Source organism: Pyxicephalus adspersus, chromosome 1 (assembly GCF_032062135.1).
Source record: "Pyxicephalus adspersus chromosome 1, UCB_Pads_2.0, whole genome shotgun sequence".
Taxonomy (NCBI): domain Eukaryota; kingdom Metazoa; phylum Chordata; class Amphibia; order Anura; family Pyxicephalidae; genus Pyxicephalus; species Pyxicephalus adspersus.
In genome coordinates, this window is record NC_092858.1 from 152,037,490 (window position 1) to 152,062,887 (window position 25,398).

At 38.6% G+C, this 25,398-nt stretch overlaps 3 protein-coding genes across 3 annotated transcripts; all 3 read right to left on the bottom strand.

Moving 5' to 3' along the window:
* Positions 1-2,364: 2,364 nt before the first annotated feature.
* On the bottom strand, positions 2,365-7,857 carry LOC140344466 (uncharacterized). Its single transcript, XM_072431607.1, has 6 exons — positions 7,743-7,857; positions 5,817-5,918; positions 5,293-5,525; positions 4,262-4,334; positions 3,128-3,190; positions 2,365-2,840 (listed from the first exon to the last, which is right to left on the bottom strand). Exons 1-6 carry the CDS (start codon positions 7,821-7,823, stop codon positions 2,649-2,651), a joined length of 744 nt encoding a protein of 247 aa, XP_072287708.1. The 5' UTR covers positions 7,824-7,857; the 3' UTR covers positions 2,365-2,648.
* A 235-nt stretch (positions 7,858-8,092) lies between these two features.
* Positions 8,093-16,132, bottom strand: LOC140335814 (uncharacterized). Its single transcript, XM_072418806.1, has 4 exons — positions 16,079-16,132; positions 13,451-14,038; positions 9,516-10,055; positions 8,093-8,176 (listed from the first exon to the last, which is right to left on the bottom strand). Exons 2-4 carry the CDS (start codon positions 14,033-14,035, stop codon positions 8,093-8,095), a joined length of 1,209 nt encoding a protein of 402 aa, XP_072274907.1. The 5' UTR covers positions 14,036-14,038; positions 16,079-16,132.
* Positions 16,133-19,318: 3,186 nt separating this feature from the next.
* On the bottom strand, positions 19,319-24,071 carry LOC140335885 (zona pellucida sperm-binding protein 4-like). Its single transcript, XM_072418922.1, has 9 exons — positions 23,771-24,071; positions 22,339-22,494; positions 21,972-22,218; positions 21,559-21,686; positions 21,231-21,420; positions 20,899-21,040; positions 20,119-20,194; positions 19,612-19,707; positions 19,319-19,458 (listed from the first exon to the last, which is right to left on the bottom strand). Exons 1-9 carry the CDS (start codon positions 24,021-24,023, stop codon positions 19,319-19,321), a joined length of 1,428 nt encoding a protein of 475 aa, XP_072275023.1. The 5' UTR covers positions 24,024-24,071.
* Between the last annotated feature and the right edge of the window lie 1,327 nt (positions 24,072-25,398).

Sequence of the window (25,398 nt, forward strand, 5' to 3'; positions counted from 1 at the left end):
GGGAAAACACGGTAGATGAACCAGTAACACTCATAAAGAGGAACAGCTTTGTCAGTCTATAATAATCATATTTGATATTAAGAGTACTTATTCTCATATCCATAACATAGGGGTTGCTTTGTAGTCTGGCTGAGCAATGAGTATTTTGTGCACTCATTGGGCTTGATTTATTAAAGCTCTCAAAGGCTGGAGAGGATACACTTTAATTAGTGAAGCTGGGTGATCCAGCAAACCTGAAATGGATTTTTTCATTTCTTTCAAAGTCATTTTTGTTATTTTCTAGCAGATCTTTTAAATCCTGGACCAGATCCATTCCAGGTTGCTGGATCACCCAGCTTTACTGATTAAAGTGTATCCTCTCCAGCCTTTGAGAGCTTTAATAAATCAGGTCAAGTTGTCAGTGGTGTATTTAACAAACCAAAAATAAATGTTGTTAGAGTTTAGAATCACTTTGAACAGTCTAAAGGCCTTAAAGAATAAGAAGCCCACTTGTGGCACAGAAACAAAAGTTTTTTTTTTGCTCAGGCACAAAGAGCCTTATATTATAACCTTGCAATGTGCTCCCCAGTTTTGCACTTTAATGTTTGCAATATCACTGGAGGCCTGGCACTCTTGGTTTACATCTGGGTATCAGTGTCAGATGGATTATTGAAATGGAATAAAATTGAACGAATAAAAAAAAACTGCAAGCAGGCAGCTCTTTATTGCAAATAGATTCATGTTATTTCTCTTCTGCAATAAAACAAACTTAGCAGCATACCTCAGTGCTGGAATGAATGGATTTGTATGCTTATGCGTGGGTGTTTAGTCATTCTGGCCAACAACAAAGGCTATAAAAACTGGGCAAAGATGTTTGTGCCATTGAGAAAGCAAGAATAGGCAAGTTTAGTTCCACTTTATCAAGCAAAAAAGCATGACAGAAGTTGTAGTTCTACCTCATTTTGTCCTAACCAAAAGATTTTGGCTATACAAGCCTGGAATATGAGCCAAACTGTCAGCTATGGAGTTTCTTTAAAGGGTAGTGCCATCTGCTGATGCAGCAATACTGACATCTAGTGACAGCAAGGAGGAACTACCTCACCTCCAATCAATCTTGATAGCCATACCTGTAATGGGTCATGCATGAGAGTACAGTATTCCCTTCGCACAGTATGCACTCTTTACATATCTCAGTGGTTGCTATGGTAACTGCAATCAAGTCAAAGTGCTGCTTGAAGGCCTAGAACACGGAATCTTCTACTGGGCTAAAAAAACCCAGATCAAACAAAGTTCAGATAAGACTTGAGTCTTAGTCTTGGGTTGGGTATGACTAGTAATGAAAACCAACCAGAAGAAACTTTGCCCAGACTGATGTCATGATGACAGAACCCATCCACTCTCCCATCGCAGGCTTAGACCTGCTTGCTAAACATCCTGGGAGGCCTGGAGCACATAGCTTTGTCCATACGGGGGACAGAGCTGTGCACCACCAAAATTTTCTTGGCAACCAGTGTACTGGAAGACTTTTTACACACTTTAGGGTGTACATAGTAGTGTGTTGTTTAATAGCTCCTCATGATGACTGCTATGTCTCAAAATTTTTTTTTTTTTAATCTTCAAGTTATCTTTTTACATTTTTTTTTTTATGTTTGGTGTTTAATATTTCCCCTTTGCGGACTGCCATGTCTCTATAGGTCATTCTGTTTATAATACTCGGTAAGCTTTTTAAATTTTTTTTGACACCTTCATGTATTTTCTGTATTTTTGTAGTGCAAACAAGCACTGAGCACCCATTCATATAGTCTTATCTGTACATAGATTTGGTTTTAGGCTGTAACTGCCTCTAAGCATATACCACATTTCATTAGATATTATGCATATGTATAGGGACCCCATCCAAGTCACATGCTCCTCATCCATGTTTACTTTAAAGGTCTATTCCCACTATTCCTATATGTACCAGTGCAATGTAATGACATTTATTCTGAGTGTAGCAGGCACTGACACCTTTACATATGGTTTGGTACAGTTGCAGAACTATATTAAGCAATCAATTTATAATTAGTCTGCCTAACTGTAACATTCATTGAGGACAGGATTTATTAAAGCTCTACAAGAATAGAAAGGATAGACTAAGATGGGTGAACCTAGATGATCCAATAAACCTGGATTGAAAATATTTGCCAACTATTAGCAAGTAATTCAGAAGATTCCAGATTTGCAGAATCACCCAAGGTTCTCCCATGATCATCTATCTTCGCCAGTCTTGGAGAACTTTAATGAATCAGGTCCATTGCGTGTTATTGTGTCTGGGGTTCAACACACCACAAACAGGTAAATGTGCTAAAACATGTTTAATTTCACCAGTTTAAAAATACAAGGCAGTTCTGGTGTGAGGACATTTATTGGAACAGTTTAGCAGGGAATGCAGAATATTTAAAGAAAAAGCATTTTGATACAAATATTTTACATTCTGGAAGTTTTCTTTACAATAAATATTTTTTTATACATTTCTTTTATACACACACACACACACACACACTTCCCCACAATTGTCACACCAATAGTTTTAGTTGTGGCATGTCGATTTAGTCTCTGTAAAAGTCACAATAAATCTGACTCCATACCTTTATACTAATAAAATACTACAAGTTACACTAAGGACACATCTATTTCAGATCTCGTTTCAGTTTCTGGAGGATCCTCTCTCGTTCTAGAAAAAGTTTTTTCCTATGGAGAATTCGCTCAATTCTCCGGTTCATTCTTTCACGATCCTCTTCAGACATTTCTGTTTCTGAAGGTGGAGCTGACTTTTGTTCCAAACATTGGTTTATCAGTTCTCTCTTCTGCTGTACACTTTCCTATGTGACATAAAAATTACAAATGAAAAAAAAAAAATACGAAGCTGAGGAAGTGAGGGAAACTCTACAGAGACACATACAAAAATAAAAATGTAATGCCTTTATGTCAAAAGAAAGAAAGAAAATCCATGTTGGCTTTGATGCATGTCACTTACAAATTCCTGTCTTGTAAGCAATAATGGAGCACAGACCAAGCATGAATAATTATATGTGTACAAAAGTTGTGAAGTTCTGTAACACATTCTGAACATCACATAACAAGTCTTTAAAATATGCAAGACACTTACCTTCAACTCAGATTTCTTTTCATCTGTTTTTTCAATTTCAGTTTTCAAAGTAATCACTTCACCCTAAAAGACAATACAAATAAATAGTAATGTATATTGTTATGATAGCATAATCCAATAAATGCTGATAATATAACTCAGTTGTTCACAAACTTTCTTGACAGCAGGGCCCGGTAACATAGAATAAACTTTTGCCACGGCCTGGTATATGTACAGCTTACACTACTCTGCCGTTCTCAGCAGCTTGGCCTCCTGTCAGCACACTAGCTGAGAATAGCAGAGTAGTGTAAGAGAGCTGCTGTGCTGTCAGGTGGCAGAGCTGCTGGGAATGGCGGAGAAGTGTAAGCCTTACATACATTGCTCTGCCATTCCCATCAGCTCCTGTGTGAGGAGAGCCGCCCGCACTCCCGCTGTCACATTGTCACTAGCTTTAGAGCAGTGTAAGGAGGGATGCCGGCGCTTTAGCCTTCTGCCATTTGCAGCCCAAAACTCACCAGCCATGGACCGGCATTTTGGGATCTCTCATCTAACCCACACAGAGCGGATGGTTATCTACTGACATTTCTTGATAACAACAATCATTTAACTGTTGATGCGTTTGTGTAATGACCGCTGACAAACAGCTGTACTCTTTGCTAGCAACAGGAATCTAGCAGTACATTTAGTACTGAGCCATAGTTTGTTTTGTGAACTGCTAACCTTAGGTATTGATCAGATAAAGTTGTGGGGCAGACGGCATGTGCAGGATATTACAGGAGGGAAGGAAAATCAGAAGTGCTTGGTTGGTTTCAATTACAGTTTTATATTGTGGTGTGTCTTACAATAAAGGATTAGTTCCACCAAAAAAAGTCTAATTGATTATTAGTCTAAATGATTAATGGATCAATCATCAATAGGACAGTCTGAATATTTCACTATCTGGTGAACACCACCAATTGTCATTAGATGTTCATCCACCATGAGTGGGAAGCCATGCAAGTAAAAACATAACCAATATAAGAGATCTAAAATGTAGGTAAATGACTGTTGTCATATTTTTTCTAGAGACATATAAAAAAGAAACATGCTTGGTGAGCAATGTCTTTAAATTATATGCAGGCATTACAGATAAATAAGAAAAAGAAGGAATCTTACCTCCAGATGCTGTATTCTCTCTTTTGCAGAGTTGATACATTTTTCACAGGATTTGATTTTTGATATCAGTAAACTGTAAGTTAAGAACATGCCGATGAAATGATATTTCTGCTGCAGCCTATTTAAAATATGCTTAACTTTTGTGAGCTGTGAAATTACGACAATCTTTGCATCACTACTATGTCCTGTAGTGATGCGAGGGTTGACAGAAAGAACTATTAGGGGATAAGGGTAAACCTGACACAGAACTCTGCTGGCACAAAGCATTTGACAGTGGAAGCAGCAGTAATTAGAAGTAAACATTTACATAACTTTTTAAATGTAATTTGTGTCTGTAAAATAGAAAGTTTAGATGAAACATGACTGGCCTCCCTGGGTTATCTCCAGCTTTACTTCAGTTTTCTGTAAATCAGTATATTTGATGCCCCCAAATCACAGCGATTATTTGACTGCAAATATTAGTTTTGTCTGCAAGTATTTACTGGACTGGCAAGGGTTAAAGTGAAATACAAGGAGGTTTATGAATTTTTTTACATACAAATTTTTTTTCAGATCTGTGCAGTAAACCTACATTACACAGCTCATTACTGCTCTCAATCTTTGTGCAGAGTGGTCTTGTATCTACCCCTTATAGCAGATAGGTGTGCTGAATCTCTTCCACAACTTTGAACAGGTGATGTATAGAATAGTAACTGCTGCTTTTAGAATTGAATTAATTTATTTATTTCAATAAACCCTTTTGTGACTGGGGTTTGGCAAATATGTGCTTTGTTATTAAATAACTCTGCAAAAGCAGTAGTTATAAAGGTAGTTGATGGGCGGATCTAGTAGGACTCTACAGAATGAGGTCTCTTGGGATAACAGGAACATTTTTTATTTAGACCACTAGAATTCACCCATATCTAAAATTCAGCTACCAGGACCAATGGTTGAGGAATACAAGCAAGAAGTAAAAGATAGAAAAGTGAGTAATTTTAAAAAAGAGTTAGCATGAGAGTTTGCTCTGTATGTGTTTAAAGTTGCAGGTTTACCTTTTTGTATCCTCTAAATGTTTAGTAACAGTGGCTGCTTCTTCTCGTCTTCTAGTGACTTCTTTCTGTGCAGCCAGTAGTTGAGCTTTCTTCTGCTGATGCACCCCTTGAATGGTCAAATGGTTTAACTGCTTGAGAACATCTTCAGAAGACAGACCCTGGACTATAGTTGCATCTTGTGTCCTGCTCAGGAAAGCTCTTCCTAGTTGGAGAGTTCTTTCATAGGCCAATTTCTATAAACCAGATTTACATTTTTTGGGAAGTAAATTTTTTGTACATTGACACACAACATGAAGTATATAAAAATTAGGGAAAGTGCATGTAAAGCGTGAGCTGGTGTGTAATACAAAACACAAGAAAAAGAAAACTCAGGTGTGAATATGCTCAAATGCTAACAGTAAAACAAATCATGTGCATGCAAATAAACACATTAAGGGTGCAGACACTCTTAAGAGTGAATAGTAAATGACCGCTGAACATAGTTCATAGGTATAAAAGAATTAAAGTAAAATAGAATATATTACCATTCTTGGAATATCCTCTTCAATCTTATCCTTCCTGGCAATGACCAGTTCTTTGTCCTGTTTTGTTGCGGAAAGATTCTTTCTTAGAGAAAGTAACTCTGCCTAGAACATAAATCAAAACTAAGTTATTATTATTTGACAATTTGTTAACCAATTTATATCTGATTTTCACATTTAATAAATCCCTATTTTTAATAATTATATTGGTTGACCACTGCTTCAGACAGGCTTGTACAGCACCTCTTGTACCCCCTTACATTTTCAATTTCTTGGCATGAATTGGATCTTTTTTTGTATCTGAACTAGTGTGCAGCAGGGGTTTACTTCAACATTACATTAGAACAGTGATTTTCAACAAGTGTGCCGTGAGAGATCTTCAGGTATACCGTGGGAAATTATCCAATTACCATTGGTGAGTGTCTGTGCTCTAGTGACTGGCAGAGTAATGTAATACTCTTCCATGTCAGTGGGTGGCAGTAGGTAACTTATTTGCCTTGTTTATTTTTAGAGACAGGAGAATTAGCTACAGTGTGTCATTCTGTAACATTTTTGATTTGTGGGGTGTTGCAGGATTTTTTCAATGTAAAAAATGTGCAGTTGCTCAAAAAAGGTTGAAAAACACAGCATTAGAAGACCAGATTGGTGTTTCAGGAGCTTGAATCATTACTGGTTTACAATAGTATCATCACCAGGACAAAGGCTAATACATCACCTTTAAAGTCAACCTCTTATTTTTAACCACCATGTGTCCTGGAACATTCAATAGCATTTTCCCTAGGCATTTATTAGCATTTGCTAAAGAGATTTGAAGTCTATGGAAGCATCTTAGTAAGTTTGTCACTTTCATTTGTTTCAATGATAACAAGGGCTTTGGGGGAGTTAGGGGTGGTTGGCAGCAGAACCACAGTGGTACCACCTGTCTTAAAACTTACTTATTAGATTAAGGACGATTTTTCTTAATTTTAACAAACTAATATCATATGCCACAGCCCCATTTACAATGGATACAGAGAATACAAATGTGGAACTGCATTTCACCTGTCTTAAAACACCTAAATCTCTGGCCTTCTTAAAGACAATTACAAATACTACTAACTTCATGTTACATATTGTTAAGTTACATTGATTCAACTTCTTTAATCCTTCCTACCTCAACTAACACAAAAAGCGCCCACCCTGTTGCTTACTAACATCCCAAACGTCACACCCACAACCTCATCTGTGCCAAAGTATTTTAGAATGTTGGCTTTGCCGACGTCATGAGCACCCATAAACCGAAATGTAGCCATTCTCCAAGTATCTACTGTCTCGGAGTATGATCCTGTAAATGTCTAAAAGAGCTCATTGCACAGCCAGGAGAAATGCTTAAAGAGGATTTTAGCCTGGAAGAGGCCATAGCTCCCATAATTAGCTATTAACCTGCTAGGTGTGGGCTTTCTAAGTTTAAGTTAGGGAACTGGGGTGTAGATCCCAGGTACACTTTGTGGCAGAATATTGTAAAAAAAGATGACAAGACTTATCTGTAACAAGACTTTGAAACTGTAGATTAGAAGACTTGGGGCACAGAAAAATTTACACACAACTCCCTTTAAGCCATACTTTCTCTTCTGTAAAGGAAAACTCTAAACATTTTTTTTTTGTTTTTAACAGCGAGGGAAGTGTTAGAAGTAGTTTCAGAGTTAACTGCAGCCTGTAACTTCGTAGGGTATAATTTATGTTTCAGAGCCCTATCACAGGGGAGAGGAATGAAGGAAAACCATCCAAACTACAATGCAGGTAGCAATTACAACCTGATAGAGGTATCTTTCCCACTTTATGAACAACAAAACTTTACCTTGTATATAGGAGACTATTTCTTAGGTTGATAACTTTATATTTATATCTGACAAACTTCTTTTAAATGTATGATTGAGGCGAGCTTGTTACCTTCAGGACTTTAGCCTTTTCCTGAATTTTCATTTGCTTCAGGAACTCCAGGTCTTCACTGCGGTACTCATAGCCAGGCATCTTTTTTAATACTCCTGAAATAAGTACTTGATTCAACCCTACACCAAAATTAAAATAAAAAATATTGTTAAAAAGCATCCTGTTTGGAGTCTCTGTGCTTCCATTTTCATTTTCCTAAAGTAAATTTCAAATGAAAAGGACCGACTGCTTTACATGTTACTACTGGGAAGAGTCCCAATTAATTCTACTTGCAGTTATAGCTAAACTACATCCACCAAATATATTGTTAAGTTCCAACTTTGAATTAAATGCATAATCACATGAACATTTTACTTGCCTTGCACAGGTAGTTCACTTATTCTCCTGATATTACGTGTCTGGTGGCTAGAGACGTTCACTTCCTCAGCAGTTTCCTAAAATATGAACAAGCAATTAGCACAGTTGTAAATACAATTACCAAAAAAGCTTCCAAATAACACAACTCCTTGTGCTTTCTATAGATGTTTACAGCTATTTGATGATCTAACACAGTGTTTCTCAACCAGGGTTACATGAGCAGTTTGTACCCCTCAGATTAGTTTATCTGACACCAATATCTTTTTTGGTTATCTGTAAGGGTGACATTCTTCCCAATAAGCAGCAATGTAAAAGTTGCAAAGATCACCACACTAATGTACTGTGAGCTGTGGATAAAGTAAATATAGTAGCAGTTACCTGAAGACCTGAAAATTATGGCAATTGCTCTTGATATGCAGTTCTATACCAAACTAAATGGCATTTAGTTAAGTTTATATCTACAGGAAAGAAAGGCCAGTAGCTTTCATGTGTTTTGTTCAGCTAGATCTCTTTAAAGAGACAAGTCCACTTTAGGACTGAACAGGCAAATCACAGGATTAAAAGAACTAAACATTAGACTTGTTAAGAGTAAGTAATGCAAATTTAGCAGATACTGAAGTTAGGAAAATGATTTACTACTTAGGGCAGGGGTGTCAAACTCTTGCCCCCAAATGAATCCTAAATATGAACAGCAGCTGGTCCACCGCTGCATTGAAATAGCGCTGCTACTACAATTCCTGGAATCACTCATATCCATAGACCAGCGGGCTCTCTGCCTTTGCGTGGCCCCACATTGGACTGTTTTATAGATGCAAATAATGTTGGAAATTTTAGTAGCGGCACTATCTCAATGAAGAGGGAGTTTCAGCGGAGGATAACTCAGAAGACTTAGCTCAGCATTGGCAGCGTCTGGCATTTCCAGCACTCCCCCTCAGCTGTACTTTTCCTTGCTACTCCAAGGCATAGGCTCGAATAGTTGGATTTTCATAGAAGAATATAATTGTTAATAATATTGTTAGTGTGTGCAAAAACTTACCATTAGATTTACCTCAGCAGGCTACAAATTGAGAAAGAAGCATAAGATTTTTTCCCAAATAAAATTTAAAAATGTTTTACTTATAATACTTTCTCTATTATAAGCTTGTCCTATATTGAATGTGAAGCAAAACCTCTTTGTTTCAATATGAAAAGCCTTTATATCTAATGAGAAGGAAACATTTCCTCAATTTTTTCATTAAATTTCAAGGTTGGCAAATGACTTTGTCTAAGTTTTTAATTTTGGCCCTCTGTGTATTTGAGTTTGACACCCCTGTCCTAGGGGGTCTATCTGGGTTTTTGGACATATTAGTATTCTCCGCAGATATTTTTTTAAGTTGGGTGGTGCCCCTTGTACCCTGACTCAAAGAAATGACTCACTTTGTGTCCACTGATTTCAGACATTCGATGCCTATTTTCTTCAACCTCTTCATTAGCTGTGTTACATCTTATGGAGTTGTTGGCAGTCTGAGTACTGTTGACATTCTTGGTATTGGTGTGAATCTCCCCCAGTACATCACATTGCTCAGGCTCAGTAAATAATGGGGTGCGTGGCAGCTGCTTGCCAGTGGGGACTATGTTATTTAAGTCTTTTTGTGGAAAAGATCTCAACCGTTCTAATGTCTCATCTCCACGTTCTTGTGGCTCACATTTCTGTGAGGGGGGCAAAGCTTGAACCCCGTGCTCTGGAGTGTGTAAAACCTGGTGTCCAGTGTGTAAAATCTTCCCAGGAGATGGATTAGTTGATGATTTCAATTTATATTTGTTCTTTACACGTTTCACATTAGGGTCATTTTCACGCTCTTTTCTCTTTAACTCTGCAAATTCCTTAAGAAGGTTCATGGCATCCTCCTCCGGAAGAGCGGTTTTAGAGCATCTCCAGCCAGACGTCCTCCTCTCTGTATCTGGAAGAGCCATCCCCTGTAACATAAAAATACATTGTACAAATCACTATATATGCCAGGAAATGTGTACTCCAACAGAAAAGGCCCTAGAAATTTAAAAAGAAAAGACTATAAAAAAGTACTTGCACACATGTGCAAACAATAACAATTTGCAGGCTTTATAAAATATGACAAACAGCCTTATTCAATTGACCAGTGCAAAGAGTAAATCATATGCAATATTAAAATGGTAATATTACAAATGAATGCAGCCAGATTGGATTCTATTGTGATTTATAAATATTTACTATGAATTACTGCTGTCTGTGTAACATTATAGATCTTTGCACTGAATGAGTCTGCAAAACATGTAAGATTTTGACTCTTCCCAAGAAGTTAACAGCCCTTGTGATAGTTTCAATTGAACTAGGTAAGTGAAAAGGAATGGAACAAACATCAAGCAAATTTCACTACCTTCCAGTGTACATCCTTACAGATCACAATGAACATAATAACTGAAATAAACAACTAATGGACAAGGCTTTCTGAACCTCTATAACATAGGGAAACCCTTGAAAAAACCTTCAGGTATTAGGGAAACCCTCCTATCATTGCTATGTCTACAGCTCACAGTACATTGGTGTGGTCAGTGGGAAGAATGGCTCATACCTTGCTGGTCAGTGGGAAAAATGTCACCCCTTACAGATAGACAAAAAATGATTGGTGTCACTTAAACTGACCTTAGAGGCACAGACTGCTTATTGCTCAAAGAACCCCTAACAACCTCTGGAGGAACCCTGGTTGAGAAACACTGCAATTGATGGTCCCATCATAAAAGGTCCAAGGATCTGTAGGTTGCCACCAGCACACATGCTTAATCAGAAGCAGAACAATAAAATGCAAATGAAATGCTGCAAAGACACAAAAAAATTCTTCCTCTAGCAACAAAGGGTGCAGGTCAGCAAAATCCCACTGATGTATCAGTTCGGAGTCAGCATTTAACTTACTTCCTTCAGACACTTAGATGTTTTTAAACTGCAGGCATTGTGGGCCTTTTCTTGTCAAATCCTGCAACTTGCATTGGAAAAGCAAACACAAAGTTAAGCTAAAGTTCCATGTTTACAAATGCCTGATCAGGGAGTCATTGTTACAGAGAGGGACAAGCGATATCCCTTCTGCAATAATCTATCTTAGCCGCCTGGTTGCTCCAGGTTTCTGGCCGAAAAGCTGAGATGCCAAGTTCAAGTTGCCTAGCATGTTGCTGGGAAAGAATGAAGTCCCACGCATGGAAAATCAAGATGGCTTAAGATTAGGTTCCGTTACTGCCACATGATGGACTAGCTTCTGTAGAAGGTGATGAGGAACGCGCTGGAGTTGCAGCCAGTTCAGCCCCGAATCATATGATGCTGACTACGTGGCCGATGAAGCTTCAAAACCAGAGACCATTACACAAGCAGAGCTGAATGATCTTGTTTGTGATCTAAATCTCTCCAAAGACAAAGCAGAACTTCTTGCTTCAAGGCTTAAACAGAAGCACTTGCATGCAAAGGCTGTAACTGTAACTCACTACAGAAAACGTAATCATACCTTGACAACATTTTTCATTAGTGATGGCTCACTGTGCTACTGTCATGATATAAATGTAATCTTTGACAATTTGTCACAAGAGCATGTTCCATCTGAATTGCGTATCTTCATTGATTCCTCTAAAAGAAGCTTGAAAGCAGACTTACTGCATAATGATAATTCCAAACCAAGTTTACCGATTGCCCATTCCGTTAACCTAAAGGAGTCCATTGACAACATGAAGTTACTACTTGAAGCAATCTAGTATAAAACACACCAATGGAACATCTGTGGGGATCCAAAGGTCATTGACTTGCTGATGGGAATACAAGGAGGATTCACAAAGTATTGCCATTTCCTATGCCTGTGGGACAGCCTATCTACGGGAGACCATTATGACAAGCCCGGAATATGCAGTGTCAAGTTTCTGCCTCTGGTTATGCCACAAAAAAGTATTTCTGCCACCTCTCCATTTTAGGTTAGGCTTGATGAAGAACCTTGTAAAGGCCATGGGTAACTTCATGGGTTTTCAGTACCTTGTTGAGAAGTTTCCAAACATAAGCATTGCAAAAATGAAGAAAGGGATATTTATAGGGCCACAGATCAAGTCTGTTTTGCAGGTTGATTATCAAACAATTGTCTCCCAGCAGCTGAGCTAGAAGCTGGGGATGCATTCAAATGGCTGTGTGAAAATTTCATGGGCAGCCATAAGTCTCCTGCATACAAGGAGTTCAGAATATGCTTGATTCATACCAGTAACTGGGTTGTCGCAAAAAATCATACTCTAAGCATTTCTGAAGAAATAATGGTACCTGACTGACACTGTTCAGTAGATCTATATACCACGGTGTGCCTTATTTTACTTCACACTGAAGATGTATTAACATTCACTTCAATGGTGCATATGTTTAAGTACAAAATACATGCACGTACAATGTTAACTATAATAGTACCCATAACTCAGTAACTGTATGTGTTAAGGAAAAACTGTTTTAGAAAAGTTTGCTGTGTTTTCTGATGATTATCAAAACTAATTTTTTGTTGACCTGTGCACAGTAAATCACAATGGTATAACAAGGTGAAAGGATTAGTGGGAATACAAGTATCAGGGAAGGGATAAAGAATGACACAAAACACCGAGGTGATGTTTAGGTAAAGCTAATGCCTATCTTCATTAGATGTGTACAATGGTGCAAAACAGTAATAGCTCCAACAACAAGAACACAGGATTCAGTTTACCCCAGGGAGTGCCCATTGTCATATCATTATCTGGGAAGAATCAGCCAGGGAAAAGCTAGCATTTCTTTACACGTATCCATAAAATGTCAGCGGCAGCACTCAATTCTATGATATCTGTAGTTAACAATTAACAACATAAATAATCAATGCATTAATGATCTCAACCAATTAGATTGTTATATGACCATTGCTAGCTCATTGTGGTCAAACATCCTTGTTGCACTATGAATGAAAGTATGATGGCTGACTACTGCTGGATGCTGTACTATGACAGTGCAGACAAAGAGTACACAAGAAAATCATACTCTAAGCATTTCTGAAGAAACAATGGTACCTGACTGACTCTGTTCAGTAGATCTATACCAGTGTGCCTTATTTTACTTCACACTGAAGATGTATTAACATTCACTCCCATGGTGCTTACGTTTTAGTACAAAATACATGCACGTACAATGTTACCTATAATAGTACTCATAACTCATGAACTGTACGTGTTAGGGAAAAACTAAACACAGATCTTAAATCTGCTCGAAAAACTTCAGAAAAGTTTGGCAGCCCTGCTCCACATTATGAAAACTGTCAATGTTTAGTTACGTGTTAAGAAGTAAAGCTAATATAAGGACTCACCTTGCATGCAGTAACCACAGACGCTGGATTTTTATTCTCTCTATCTTTCAGATTATCAGATATATTTACTGCCTCCTCATTACTTAGAATTTGGGTTGTGTTACATATAAAAGAGTTGTTGACTGCCCGGGACAGTTTCTGTACACTGTTGACATTCTTGGAATTGGGCTGAATCTCCCTCAGTACATGAGTTTGCTCAGGAGTAGTATATAAAGGGGTGCGTGGCAGCTGCTTTCCACACGGTACCATGTTGTCTAGTTCGTTCTCTGTAAAACATTTAAACTGTTCAAAGGTCTCATCAAGTTCTCGGGGCTCAAATTTCTGTGAGGGGAGCAGAGGTAACACCCCAGGGCCTGGAGTTCTTACTAGCTGGCGACCGGTGTGTAAAATATTCCCAGGTGATGGATAAACCGAGGCCTTCAGCCTATATTTGTTCTTTACACGTTTCCCGTCAGGGTCATTTTCACGCACTTTTCTCTTTAACTCTGCAAATTCCTTAAGAAGGTTCATGGCATCCTCCTCGGGAAGGGCGGTTTTAGAGCATCTCCAGCCAGACGTCCTCCTCTCTGTATCCGGAACAGCCATCCCCTGCAACATAAAAATACATTTTACAAATCACAAATCAGCCAGCTTGATTGGCTGTGCCAGGATGATGCAACTCCTGCGCATCCACGGAGGTTTATTCATCCTGGCGCATGCAAGAGAATCTGGGATTGGCGGGTTTTCCAGGTTGCCTATTTACAGATCAGCTTTGATGTCAGAAAATCAGAGCAATCAGACAGGCAGGAGAAATTACTGTAGCGGGCATCGCCTGTCCTTTCTGCAATAATGCCCAGCCTGATCACGCAAATCTAAAAGTGGAACTTTTAACTTAAGTGCTTTTTGTGTCCTTGGATTTGTCAAGTTTTGTGAATTATTCACGGTATAATGTGCACATATGTGATTATTTTTATATATAAGTTTCTAAAGATCAGCCTGGAATAAACAGAACTCACCATCTCCTCCTGACATATTTCTGTTAATACCACTGTTATTTATCCCTCCCCTCAGGCACATTGTCGCCTTAGATTCTGCCCTCTCACTTACCACCCCATATTCAGAACATTTCCAGGTCCTGTCACTTTCACCTACACAACATCTCCAAAATCCGCCCCTACCTGTCCCCTGAGACCACCAAACTCCTTGTACACGCTCTCTCGTCTGGACTACTGTAACCTCCTCCTCTCTGGTATTCCACTAACCCGACTCTCTCCTCTACAATTTTGAATGCTGCAGCCAGACTCATCCATCCTTCCCACCGCTCCTCTTCTGCTGCATCTTATTGTAGTTTTCTTCATTGGCTTCCATTTCACCTTAGAATCAAATTCATCTCCTGTGCTTTGCCTCCAAATCCCTCCACAGGTATTGTCCCACTTAACTTTCTGACATGGTAAAAAAAATACTACCCCAGCCGCTCTCTCCGCTCCTCCAATGACCTACTAATGACTTCCTCACTCATAACCTCATCACACGCACAGCTCCAAGAGTTCTCTAGCGCTGCCCCAACTCTCTGGAATGGTCTCCTCGTTCTATTTGGCTTGCATCTACTTTTATTTAAAAGAGCTTAAAACCAATCTCTTCAAACTTGCCTACCCGTCTTCTTCTGTCTCTTAAACCATCACTACTACTCACCCACCAATCCATATCTCCCCTCCTATTGTATGTTACTTCCCCCACTAATAGATTGTAAGCTCTTCGGGGCAGGGTCCTCTCCTCCTGTGTCACTGTCAATATCTGTCAGTCATCTGCAACCCGTTTATTGTACAGCGCTGCGTAAAATGTTGGAGCTATATAAATCCTGTTTATTATGTTTAAAAAAAAAAAATCACTTTCTGAATGTGACATAGCAGGAAAACTGCTGCATTTAGTAAAGCTGTGCAAATGGTAATAATTACATGAAATGTGTGGTAACCAGCAGCATGCAGATTGCAGTTCCCACACCTTCTAGATTGTAAGCTCTTCAGGGCAGGGTCCTCTTCTCCTCCTGTGTCACTGTCTGTTGCAACCCCTATTTAATGTACAGCACCAATATGTTGGCACCATATAAATCCTGTTTATAATTAATAATAATACTAGGTGGCAGATTTATGATCCTATGGATGAATTGTGGACATGGATGTTTTGTACATTGTAGGGTGTACTGTATAGAGTATTCTGTATCAGGGTCTCTGTATGAGCAGAATGGAATATAGGACAAAGCTTGTAAAAGGCTGACTCCCCCAGGACAGATTCACACCCCCACTCCAAGCACCATTCCTACAGGAAGTGATGGCAAATGTCTCCAATGGGGACACAGGCTAAGACAAAGACACTTCTAGCTGGGGGAAGAGGTGTTAAATGTGCTGGTAATGATTACCCGCAACTTCCTGTCCGGGGGACAACAGTAACCCCACATTTCTATTATGGGTGTAGTCAGGATTAACCTCAGTCTAGCCCGCCCATTGTAAACAAAGAGGTTCTGCCGGACTGTGGGCGTAGTTATAAAAACACTCGTAGGAAAGAAAGCGGTTTAGAAAGACAGATACTATAGATACGGAAAACAAAATAAATAGTTGATAAAGGAGAAAGTACAAACCTCACATACCTTACCCGTCTGATACGGTTTCCGGTTTCAAATTAAATTCTCCCGCGAGCCTTCCTCTTCCGCCCAACGCGATCACGTGATGCGATTACTTCACTATGTTAGGACTCTCCGACCGATGATTTCCTGCTAGCAAATGCCACGCCTATCTTTTTTTAAGCCAATCTACGAAAAATCCTACGATGGCAGCGGTGGAGCTGTGATTCGCTGGCATTAATGAGATGACGTAATCGCCCCGCCCCGGGTACTATCCTCTACTATATATAGGATGGATGAGGTGGGGGCGGTTCTGTGCGGTGTTATGAGGGGAGAGAGGGCTGTAACTGACCAAGCTCTTCCTTCTCTTATCATTACACAGTATTTATATAGTGCCGACATATTACGCAGCACCGTACAAAGTCCATAGTCATGTAACTAGCTGTCCCTCAAAGGGGCCCACAATCTAATGTCCCCACCATAGTCATATGTTATTACCACAGTCTAAGGTTAATTTTGATTTGAAAGCCAAATACCCTAACTGCATGATTTTGGTGGGTGGGTGGGTGGGGTGGGGTGGGAGCAGAGGGAAAAACTACCCAAACAGAGAGAACATACAAACTCCATGCAGATAGTGCCTTGGCCAAGATTTGAACCTGGTGCTGCGAAGGCCAGAGTGCTAACCACTGAGCTGCGGCTAAGGACATACCCTGCCTGCTTGTGTGCAGGAGAGAGGCTTGATTGGGGGTGGATTGCATGACTTGCAGAAGAAAATGTTTGCTAAACATAGCTACAGCTCCTATCTTGTATGTAACCCGGGGACTACATGTACCAACTCACAATCAGTTATTTGTGTCACTGAGCTCACCTAAAACATTTTCACTGATTGTACATGTAGCAACACTTCTCTCAGAAATGGCCCCCACATTGCTCTAAATTCCACTCAAGAGAAAGTTTTGTCTGACTATTAAACCGTGTTTATAGCACCTACATATTACACAACACTACATTAGTGATAATTGTACCATGTAAGCAACACATTACACAAAGCTGTGTGCAACCACAATACAACAGTAACACCGGACTACAGTATATGTTTGTGATACTAGAAGTGAGCCAACAACCTCAGCAGAATTTTGTGCTACATAAATAAAATCACATGAGTAGTTAGAATAGATTGCATATGAATGGAGAGGGGTTCACTAACATTAGTGTCTTAGTGATCCACTGGGCCAACTCCTAGAATTTGTACCAAAATTATATTTATCATTTTCCATGAGTAGTTACATATATTTTTATTTTACCATTGGATCAGTATATAGTTTGCCCCTTGATTGTTTGCAGCCAAACAGCTTTCCAGTAATGCTGGCCAGGTTTTATTTTTTGCACCTAGCATGAACAAGGATTATCTTGAAAGCATAGATGTCAGCACGTTAGTATTGGTAATAAGATGTACACTAACAATTTCATACAAGAAAGTTAATGATTTTGAGCAAAACAAAATATCTGTGTGCCTGTAATGCCTCAATTTAGACTTGAGTTCATAAAAAGAATATTCCAGCTTTAAATTTAAAAAGACCAATGTATAAAGCTCTGATCAGGAGAAGAATCAGAAGAAAATCTAGGAGCTTTTTTTTTTTTTTTTTTTATTACAACCCTTACGCCACCATCTGATGCTACTGTCATAAACATGTAGCAGTAGGACATGTTACCCATGCTTTCTTTTATCACCTGCATAGCATCACGTATGTAAATTATGGTTTTCTATTATCAGAATACCAAAATCCCTCCGAATGCAGTGCATCCACAAAACCTTATACTATCTGCTTTAAAAGGCTTGATTACACCAAGACATCAAATTTGAATTGTAGGTTTCTCATTCCATTTGCCCTATGCTCATACATGGAAACCATATTCCCATCTACTATCTAGTATGATGTGCTTTACAGCTCCTATCTTGTATGTAACCCGGGGACTACATGTACCAACTCACAATCAGTTATTTGTGTCACTGAGCTCACCTAAAACATTTTCACTGACTGTACATGTAGCAACACTTCTCTCAGAAATGGCCCCCACATTGCTCTAAATTCCACTTAAGAGAAAGTTTTGTCTGACTATTACACCGTGTTTATAGCACCTACATATTACACAGCACTACATTAGTGATAATTGTACCATGTAAGCAACACATTACACAAAGCTGTGTGCAACCACAATACAACTGTGTAACACCAGACTACAGTATATGTTTGTGATACTATAAATGAGCCAACAACTTCAGCAGAATTTTGTGCTACATAAATAAAATCACATGAGTAGTTAGAATAGATTGCATATGAATGGAGAGGGGTTTACTAACATTAGTGTCTTAGTGATACACTGGGCCAACTCCTAGAATTTGTACCAAAATTATATTTATTAATTAAAAGGCTTGATTACACCGAGACATCAAATTTGAATTGTAGGTTTCTCATTCCATTTGCCCTATGCTCATACATGGAAACCATATTCCCATCTACTATCTAGTATGATGTGCTTTCTTCCTAGCTTGCTATTCTTGTTTCCCATTGTCCCAAGAAAGCCTTTTTTGGCAAAACGTGTCAGGATTGTTTCTGACCTACATTTATATAAATAGGAATCCAAGTTCAATACATCAATTGTTACTAAACACTATTTAGTAACTGACAGCACTTGTATGTTTTATTAGTCTTTTTTGTCATTTAATAAAGTAATGATTTTTTATTATTTCAAGAGCGCCATTTAAAAGCCTTCTGTCACTTTCCTCTTCTGTAATGTACTAAATGTAAAGGTATGCACTTGGTGGCCAACATGCATGCTTCATACTGTCTAGGGGGAATACATTTGGGGGGAGTAAGAAATGAAATAGGATCTGGTAGATCAGAGACTTAATTACAGCTTGACATTGCATGCTATGTCTAAAGCTAGCAAAGTACTTTCTTTGCATCTTAAGGGAAAAGTTTAAGCTCCGGATAAGGAAGGGATTCTTCACGGTAAGGTATGAAAATGTGGAATTGGCTCCTTCAGGAAGTAGTTTCAGCAACTACTATAGATTGCTTTAAGAAACAGCTGGATGATTTCTAGAATTACAGAATATAACTGGGTAGTAAGGCTTTAAAGCAAAGATAACAGACTGTTGATTCAGGGAACATCCAATTGCCTAATGGTATCACAAATGATTTTTTTTCCCCACCTTGTGGGGGAGATGCCACTATGATTTAATCAAAGAAAAACTCAAACAAAAAGTTTTGTTAAAGAACTATGTTTTTATTGGTGTTCTTTTTATGCTTTTTAAGCAAAATCACCACCAGGAGCAATATGCCAAAAAGGCTTCCAGGTACCACAGCCAAGCTCCATCCCATCTTTGATAGGTAACCATTGGGAGGCATTCCTATGAATGAGAGTTCATGAGTGATCTAAATGGATTCATACACAACCATCACCTCACTCCAGAGCCACACAAGTCACCCTTACAGTTTTATTAGGCATACCCATTCATATAAAAGAATTCATGAAATTAGGATTTGGTTAGAGGGTACCATACCTTCAATCAGACTCTCCTTTTCCTTCATGTAAAATTTAACAGGGCCTTCTGCAGACACCAAAGTCTCCAACTCCTTGTTGTTAAGTGCTCTTCTCTCTGTAATACAATATTGATTTTTTTTTTTGGAATTTAAAATTTCTTCAGGGAAGTACAAAAATAAAGCTAACTAGCTATGCAAGTAAACCAACGAGAAAGTCATTGCTGTCAGTTAGGGAGCTCATTGGAGTTTAGTTTGCAGGTTACATTCTGCTCTCTCCAACCCTCATAAGAATAGTGGATTCATTTTAATTCACTTTAACGTTTACATTACATATTTGTGTAGCATAGGTGAAGTGCAATATGTACAAGAACAGACATCCTTATATTGCATTGCCTTGGTACCATGTAGGGAATTCAACGGTTTAGGAAATCTAAAAATTACTTTTTTGTAGTTGCAAAAAAAATCCAGCATTATATTCTATGCTTTATAGCATATAGATCGATGTTAAAGAAAAAGGAAGGTCTTACGTCTATTACGACACCCAGTTACACATGCGTCTTGTGCAGATGGCACACAGACAAATGCACTGCAGTGGAAGTATACCTGCAAGAAATAGGTCAGCATTTTTATCATGCACAATCTTTGTATAGACACAAAGAACCAATAAGCAACACACACACACACACACACACCTAACCAAGTCAAGGCTTACTACTGTGTATGCAGACAATCTGTGCCAGTGTTCAATGCAACATGCAGCAATTATTAAAAGGTCATTTCTGTAATATCACTTTTAGCGTTACCATTATCATGCTAGCTTGCCTAAACTTTCCAGCAAAATTGCAAATTTATTAAATCTTTGGACTGAAACAATTAAGGCCTTCATTGTTAATATAAAAATGCTAGTCACTTGGTCTTCTGAACACATGGAGAATGACAAAATCAAAGGAAAGCAAGCAGATGCCCTAGGGCAGGGTCTCCATCTTAAGTCATTGAACAGAGTTTGTCATTTCCTCATTCCGACTAAAGGTTGTCCAAGACTCTAGCAAGCCAAGAATGTTTTAGGTCAAGAATTAATTGCAGAACAACCTGCTCAGCAGACCAAGCAAATTGTGTTCCCTAAATGCAATTGTTTGGCCGCCTGTGACATGTAAACTCCTATACCAAGTGTGTAGCAGGACAAAACAAAAAGCAGACAAACACCTTGCATTAAAAAAAATGAAAAATAGTATGTTTATTCATAGGATTAGCGTTTACACTTTCACCCCACTTTGGTACCTTTATGTATTTTTGTGTGCAAGACTTACCAGTCCTTCTAAAGCCTTCTGAGACACAGAGTCGACAAATGTAAAGGTGTTCACCATAAAACGCTTGTAGTGAGTAGCATACGGGTCTGCAGACTCCACTTTTACAGTCTGAATATCGTATTGGTCTCCTAAAGAGGGACACCTAGGGGGAAAAAGAAAAAAAGTTATGGATTAGCAATGCATTGAAGAGTGTTTGTCTATTCAAATCTACTATCAAGTATTATCCTGGTTTAGTGGATGCTACAAGGATGGGCCTTCAAAACAAAGAATATTTAGATTACAAGAAACGTGCAATCTAGTAGTTTATGCATTGAGACACTTCTAATTCTTACCCATCTACAAGAATTGGCCACTGCGGGATCTGAAATGGGTTATTTGTGGTAGTAGCCCAACATTGGCTTAGCATCAGCACCAGGTTTGGATCATTTCGGTTAAGGATATGGACTTCAAAATAAATGGGATCCCTGAGAAACTTTAGGATTGGGTATTCTTCAGCAGCATAATACTGTTGGTACAGAAGATCTGTAGAATAGAATGCAGAAAGCCGGAGTGAGAAAAACAAACATACAAGGGCATTCCTGCTTTATTTGCAACATATCCATGTGACATGAAAGTTGGTTAGTTAAGGGAGGGAAGGCAGACATGGAGTAATAAAAGTACCTTTGCCAATCCGCATCTCCAGGGTCAGTGGTCCCGCACTACTGGCAGGGGAGGGAGGTGGTAATGTGAAGACCTCTACATTCACAGGAACCAAGCCATTGGCCACAAAACTGCAGCGGATGTGCAACCTTTAAGACATAACATGTTCTTTTGTATGATAGGTCTGAATTTAAATCAATGTAAAAGATAAACTTATTGGAAGAAGTGATTTGCTTAGACATTGCCTAAAGCACATAATGTTAAATTTAGGGCACAGACTGCTACAAATCCTTAAGTTTGTTAACCTTCTGCAAATATTTGGATGCAATCTAAATCTGCATTTAATCACAAAGTTTGAATATTGAAGCCTTCTAGTTTAAGAAAGCAGCTTCAGATTTTGTTTTACCAACGTTAAAAACCAACACAAACATTGCCCAATATGGAGTACTAGCAGCCTCCAGGCCCCGCCAATTAAAGAGAAACTTTGGCTTACAGTGAAGACTGTGCCACAGGACGATAATGGGAAACTGAAAAGGAGGAAGTCATCATTTTGGGCAACAGGCCTGCATTCTGGACCACATCCCCGTAGGAGTTTGACAGAGGTCAGAATTAGAGAAGGCGTAGTGACATCCTTTGAAATGGCAACAGTGAGCAGACCATCCTTTGTGCACTTGGCAGTAACTAGAAGACACATACAAGAATTAGGCAAAAAACAATATCCGTAAATTTGAACAAGTTTACAGATAATCAAACTTTTACCAAAAAACAAGGTTTTATGCTAGTCATGAACACCAAGGTTACCCTTATTGCCGTAGTAGCATGGAGTTCCAAAGTTTGTTTGGCCATAACAGCAGTCATTTTGCAGGCAGGCTTCCTGTGAGACTGAAGGACTACCACACGCAAGTCTGCTTCCTATAGGGATTCTTGAGCACTCTTCAAGGGTTGGAGAATCCATCACTGCAAAGCAAAACACATTCAAATGTGCATTTTAGATCGTTGCTGTATTCCAAGCAGACTCAAAACAAAATTGTTCATACTAAACCAACATTAGACTTGTACCTCTCCAGCCACCCTCCTATGGGTGAACCTTGAACAGTTCTATCCAGCCATATTACTGAATTTTTAGGGATCTCCCCACCAATACTGCAACCAAGGTAAGGGGTGCAGATGTTTCCATTGTAAAGATGTAATCTGAATTCTAATAAAACAATAGGTTTAGACTTTTTTTTTTTTTTTTTTTAAGCATGCTTGGAAAATGTATTCTTTATCACTTAGTCATTGAAACAATTGTGCAGGTCCTGTTCACATTAAATGTGGTTACAAATAACCTAGTCCAAAATTCATGAGCCATAGTCTATGCAGAGTTGTGGCATTAACAAGTGGTGCACCACCCCAATTCAAAAACACCTTCTGCCACTGCTAAAGTATAGCACATAGATAACCTATTGCCTGGATCAGTTTTGGTTATAAAGCCTTTCAGCTTGGGTGGAGGAGAAAATTGAACTTCTAGGGTAGCCCTTCATAGAAGGGGCATCATTTCACCATGCTAAAGCAAGTTTGGCTGTAGTAACAGAGAAGATTAAATCATGCCAATACTCCTTTACATTGTTTGCATTTTAACTAGTCATCCAACATTTGCAGTGGTTTTTGGCCATTTGGCAACTTAGGGGAGAAGATGAACACAATAAATTTATCATTTCTCCTATGATCACTATGGCCAGAACCCTAAAGCAATTTTATTTAGAGTGCATTATAAGCCTACTTGTGGCTCAAATACACCCCTCCCACACTAGATTTATCAAATCCAGTAACAGAATTTTTATTGTAAATTAGTCCATTGTTTCAAAATAGATTTTTGCTTAATAACACCTAGCTTCATTCAAGCTTGGCAAAACAAACAAAATACATAACATGAATACACATTTCACAGTAACCCTCCACACCAGGTTTAAGATATTTCTGTGTATATAAAGATGCTAAGGTGGATATTTTCCAGCATCCAGATCTAGGAAATATGAAGTATCACTTGTGCATGTGATAGCAGTTCAATTTAAATTTAATTTAAGTACAATTTGTAATTTTTTTTTTTTAACATACACAGTGAAACCATATTATATGCAGACTTGCAGCAGTCTATACTGCAACTCAAATAATTCTACTCCCTAAAAACCACACACTTCCAACACAAATAGGAGGTTTGCAGTTAATCTGATCCAATGGCTTCATAACAGACATACAGTGTATGAACACCAGGAGCCCTCAATCCACATACTTGTTAATGTGACAGAACCAAGTTTACTTTTGCAATAGAAGAACCACACAATTGGCACATGACATCTAACCACACACATACCTTGAACTGAAAGCCTGACTGAAGCATTGAAGGGGGCCATAGTTTGCAGACTATAAACCATAAGGTCATCTCCACAAATCAGTGATGGCTCTTCATAAAAACCATCACTGGAGTCTGAACCTTGTACAATCATTAGGCAAACATTTCCCAGCAGGACTATAATCCAAAGCCTCCACCATGTCCAAAACCGAACCATTGTGATATTAGTGAATAAAGCTGGTTAGGAAAATCCTCTACTTATTGCCTGACACAATCCAGGATTCAGCTGATCTCAATTACTCATTGGAGCGGTCAATGAACTGTAATTCAAGGAAAACCTATTCACCTCTGGCACTATGTTGTCAGGAATTTGTAATGCCAGGCTGGGAAAAGCTGTTTTCCACATTATCTAACAGAAGTTGGTACAAATACTTCTTTACTCTTTTATCTCAGGTTATACTTAATAAAAGATCCAGAAAGACATTTAGGCCCCTTTTACACTTGTGGTGGTAAACTGCATGGTTAGCTGCTCCCAGTTGAAAAGCAAACTGTTTCTATTGCACCCAAGCGTGGCAAAATATTTACATGAGTTGCCCTTGTGGTTGTGTTGTGGTGCAATTCTTCCAATGAAGGAGAAACCGCACAGCCAGAATGGACTTTTTACTTTCAGTAAGCATGCCATTCTCCAATGAAATCACAGCTGCAACTGAACAGAAACGCATTTAAAAAACGGTTACTAAAAACTAATTTAGTTCAATGGGAATGGTTGGGAGAGCTTGCAGTACAACACTGTGTTCAAACAAATGCAAGCAATGCAATGCTAAAGAAGAACACTGAGACAGATTATAGAACAGATCTATTGTAGAACTGCAACAAGATATTATTATTATTATTCCTCCTTCATCTGCAAATAGCACTACGAAAAAAAAACAAACACTGCGTCTGTTTAGGGTAAAAATCTCATTATCTATGCATGCACATAGCATTCACTTGGTGACATGAGGTTTTTAATTTAATACACATTCTGTTGTAATGTACACATGTGGCAGTGCTTTTGTATGGCACTTTGGAAAACGTTGTCTTCCAAATTGTCTTGTCTATTTGTAGAGGAGACAAACACAGCTGGTGTTGGTATAATATACATATAAATAAAGGGTTCACTGGTTGGCAAACATTCAATATATTTCATTAAATGCCCACATGCCACATCCCAAATGAAGACTAAATTGGAATGTGCAAAGAAATGGGACTTTAACGGCATATATAAAACTCTGCATATATAAAACATTTTATTGGTACATCATATTAAAAAAGTAAAGTAGGAGACATTAATTTTTGCAGTGCCCCGGAATGAGAAACAGGTCTATGATACACTGGCACTTCTTTTGAGACTTGCTATAATGTTTCAACTATGTATTTATGTTGATACTTTTATGAAGAAGTGGATGTATGTCTGTATATTGTAATAAAGGGACACAGTGGTTCCCATTCTGGAGCACTGCAAAAATGTGTCTCCTAATTTACTTTTT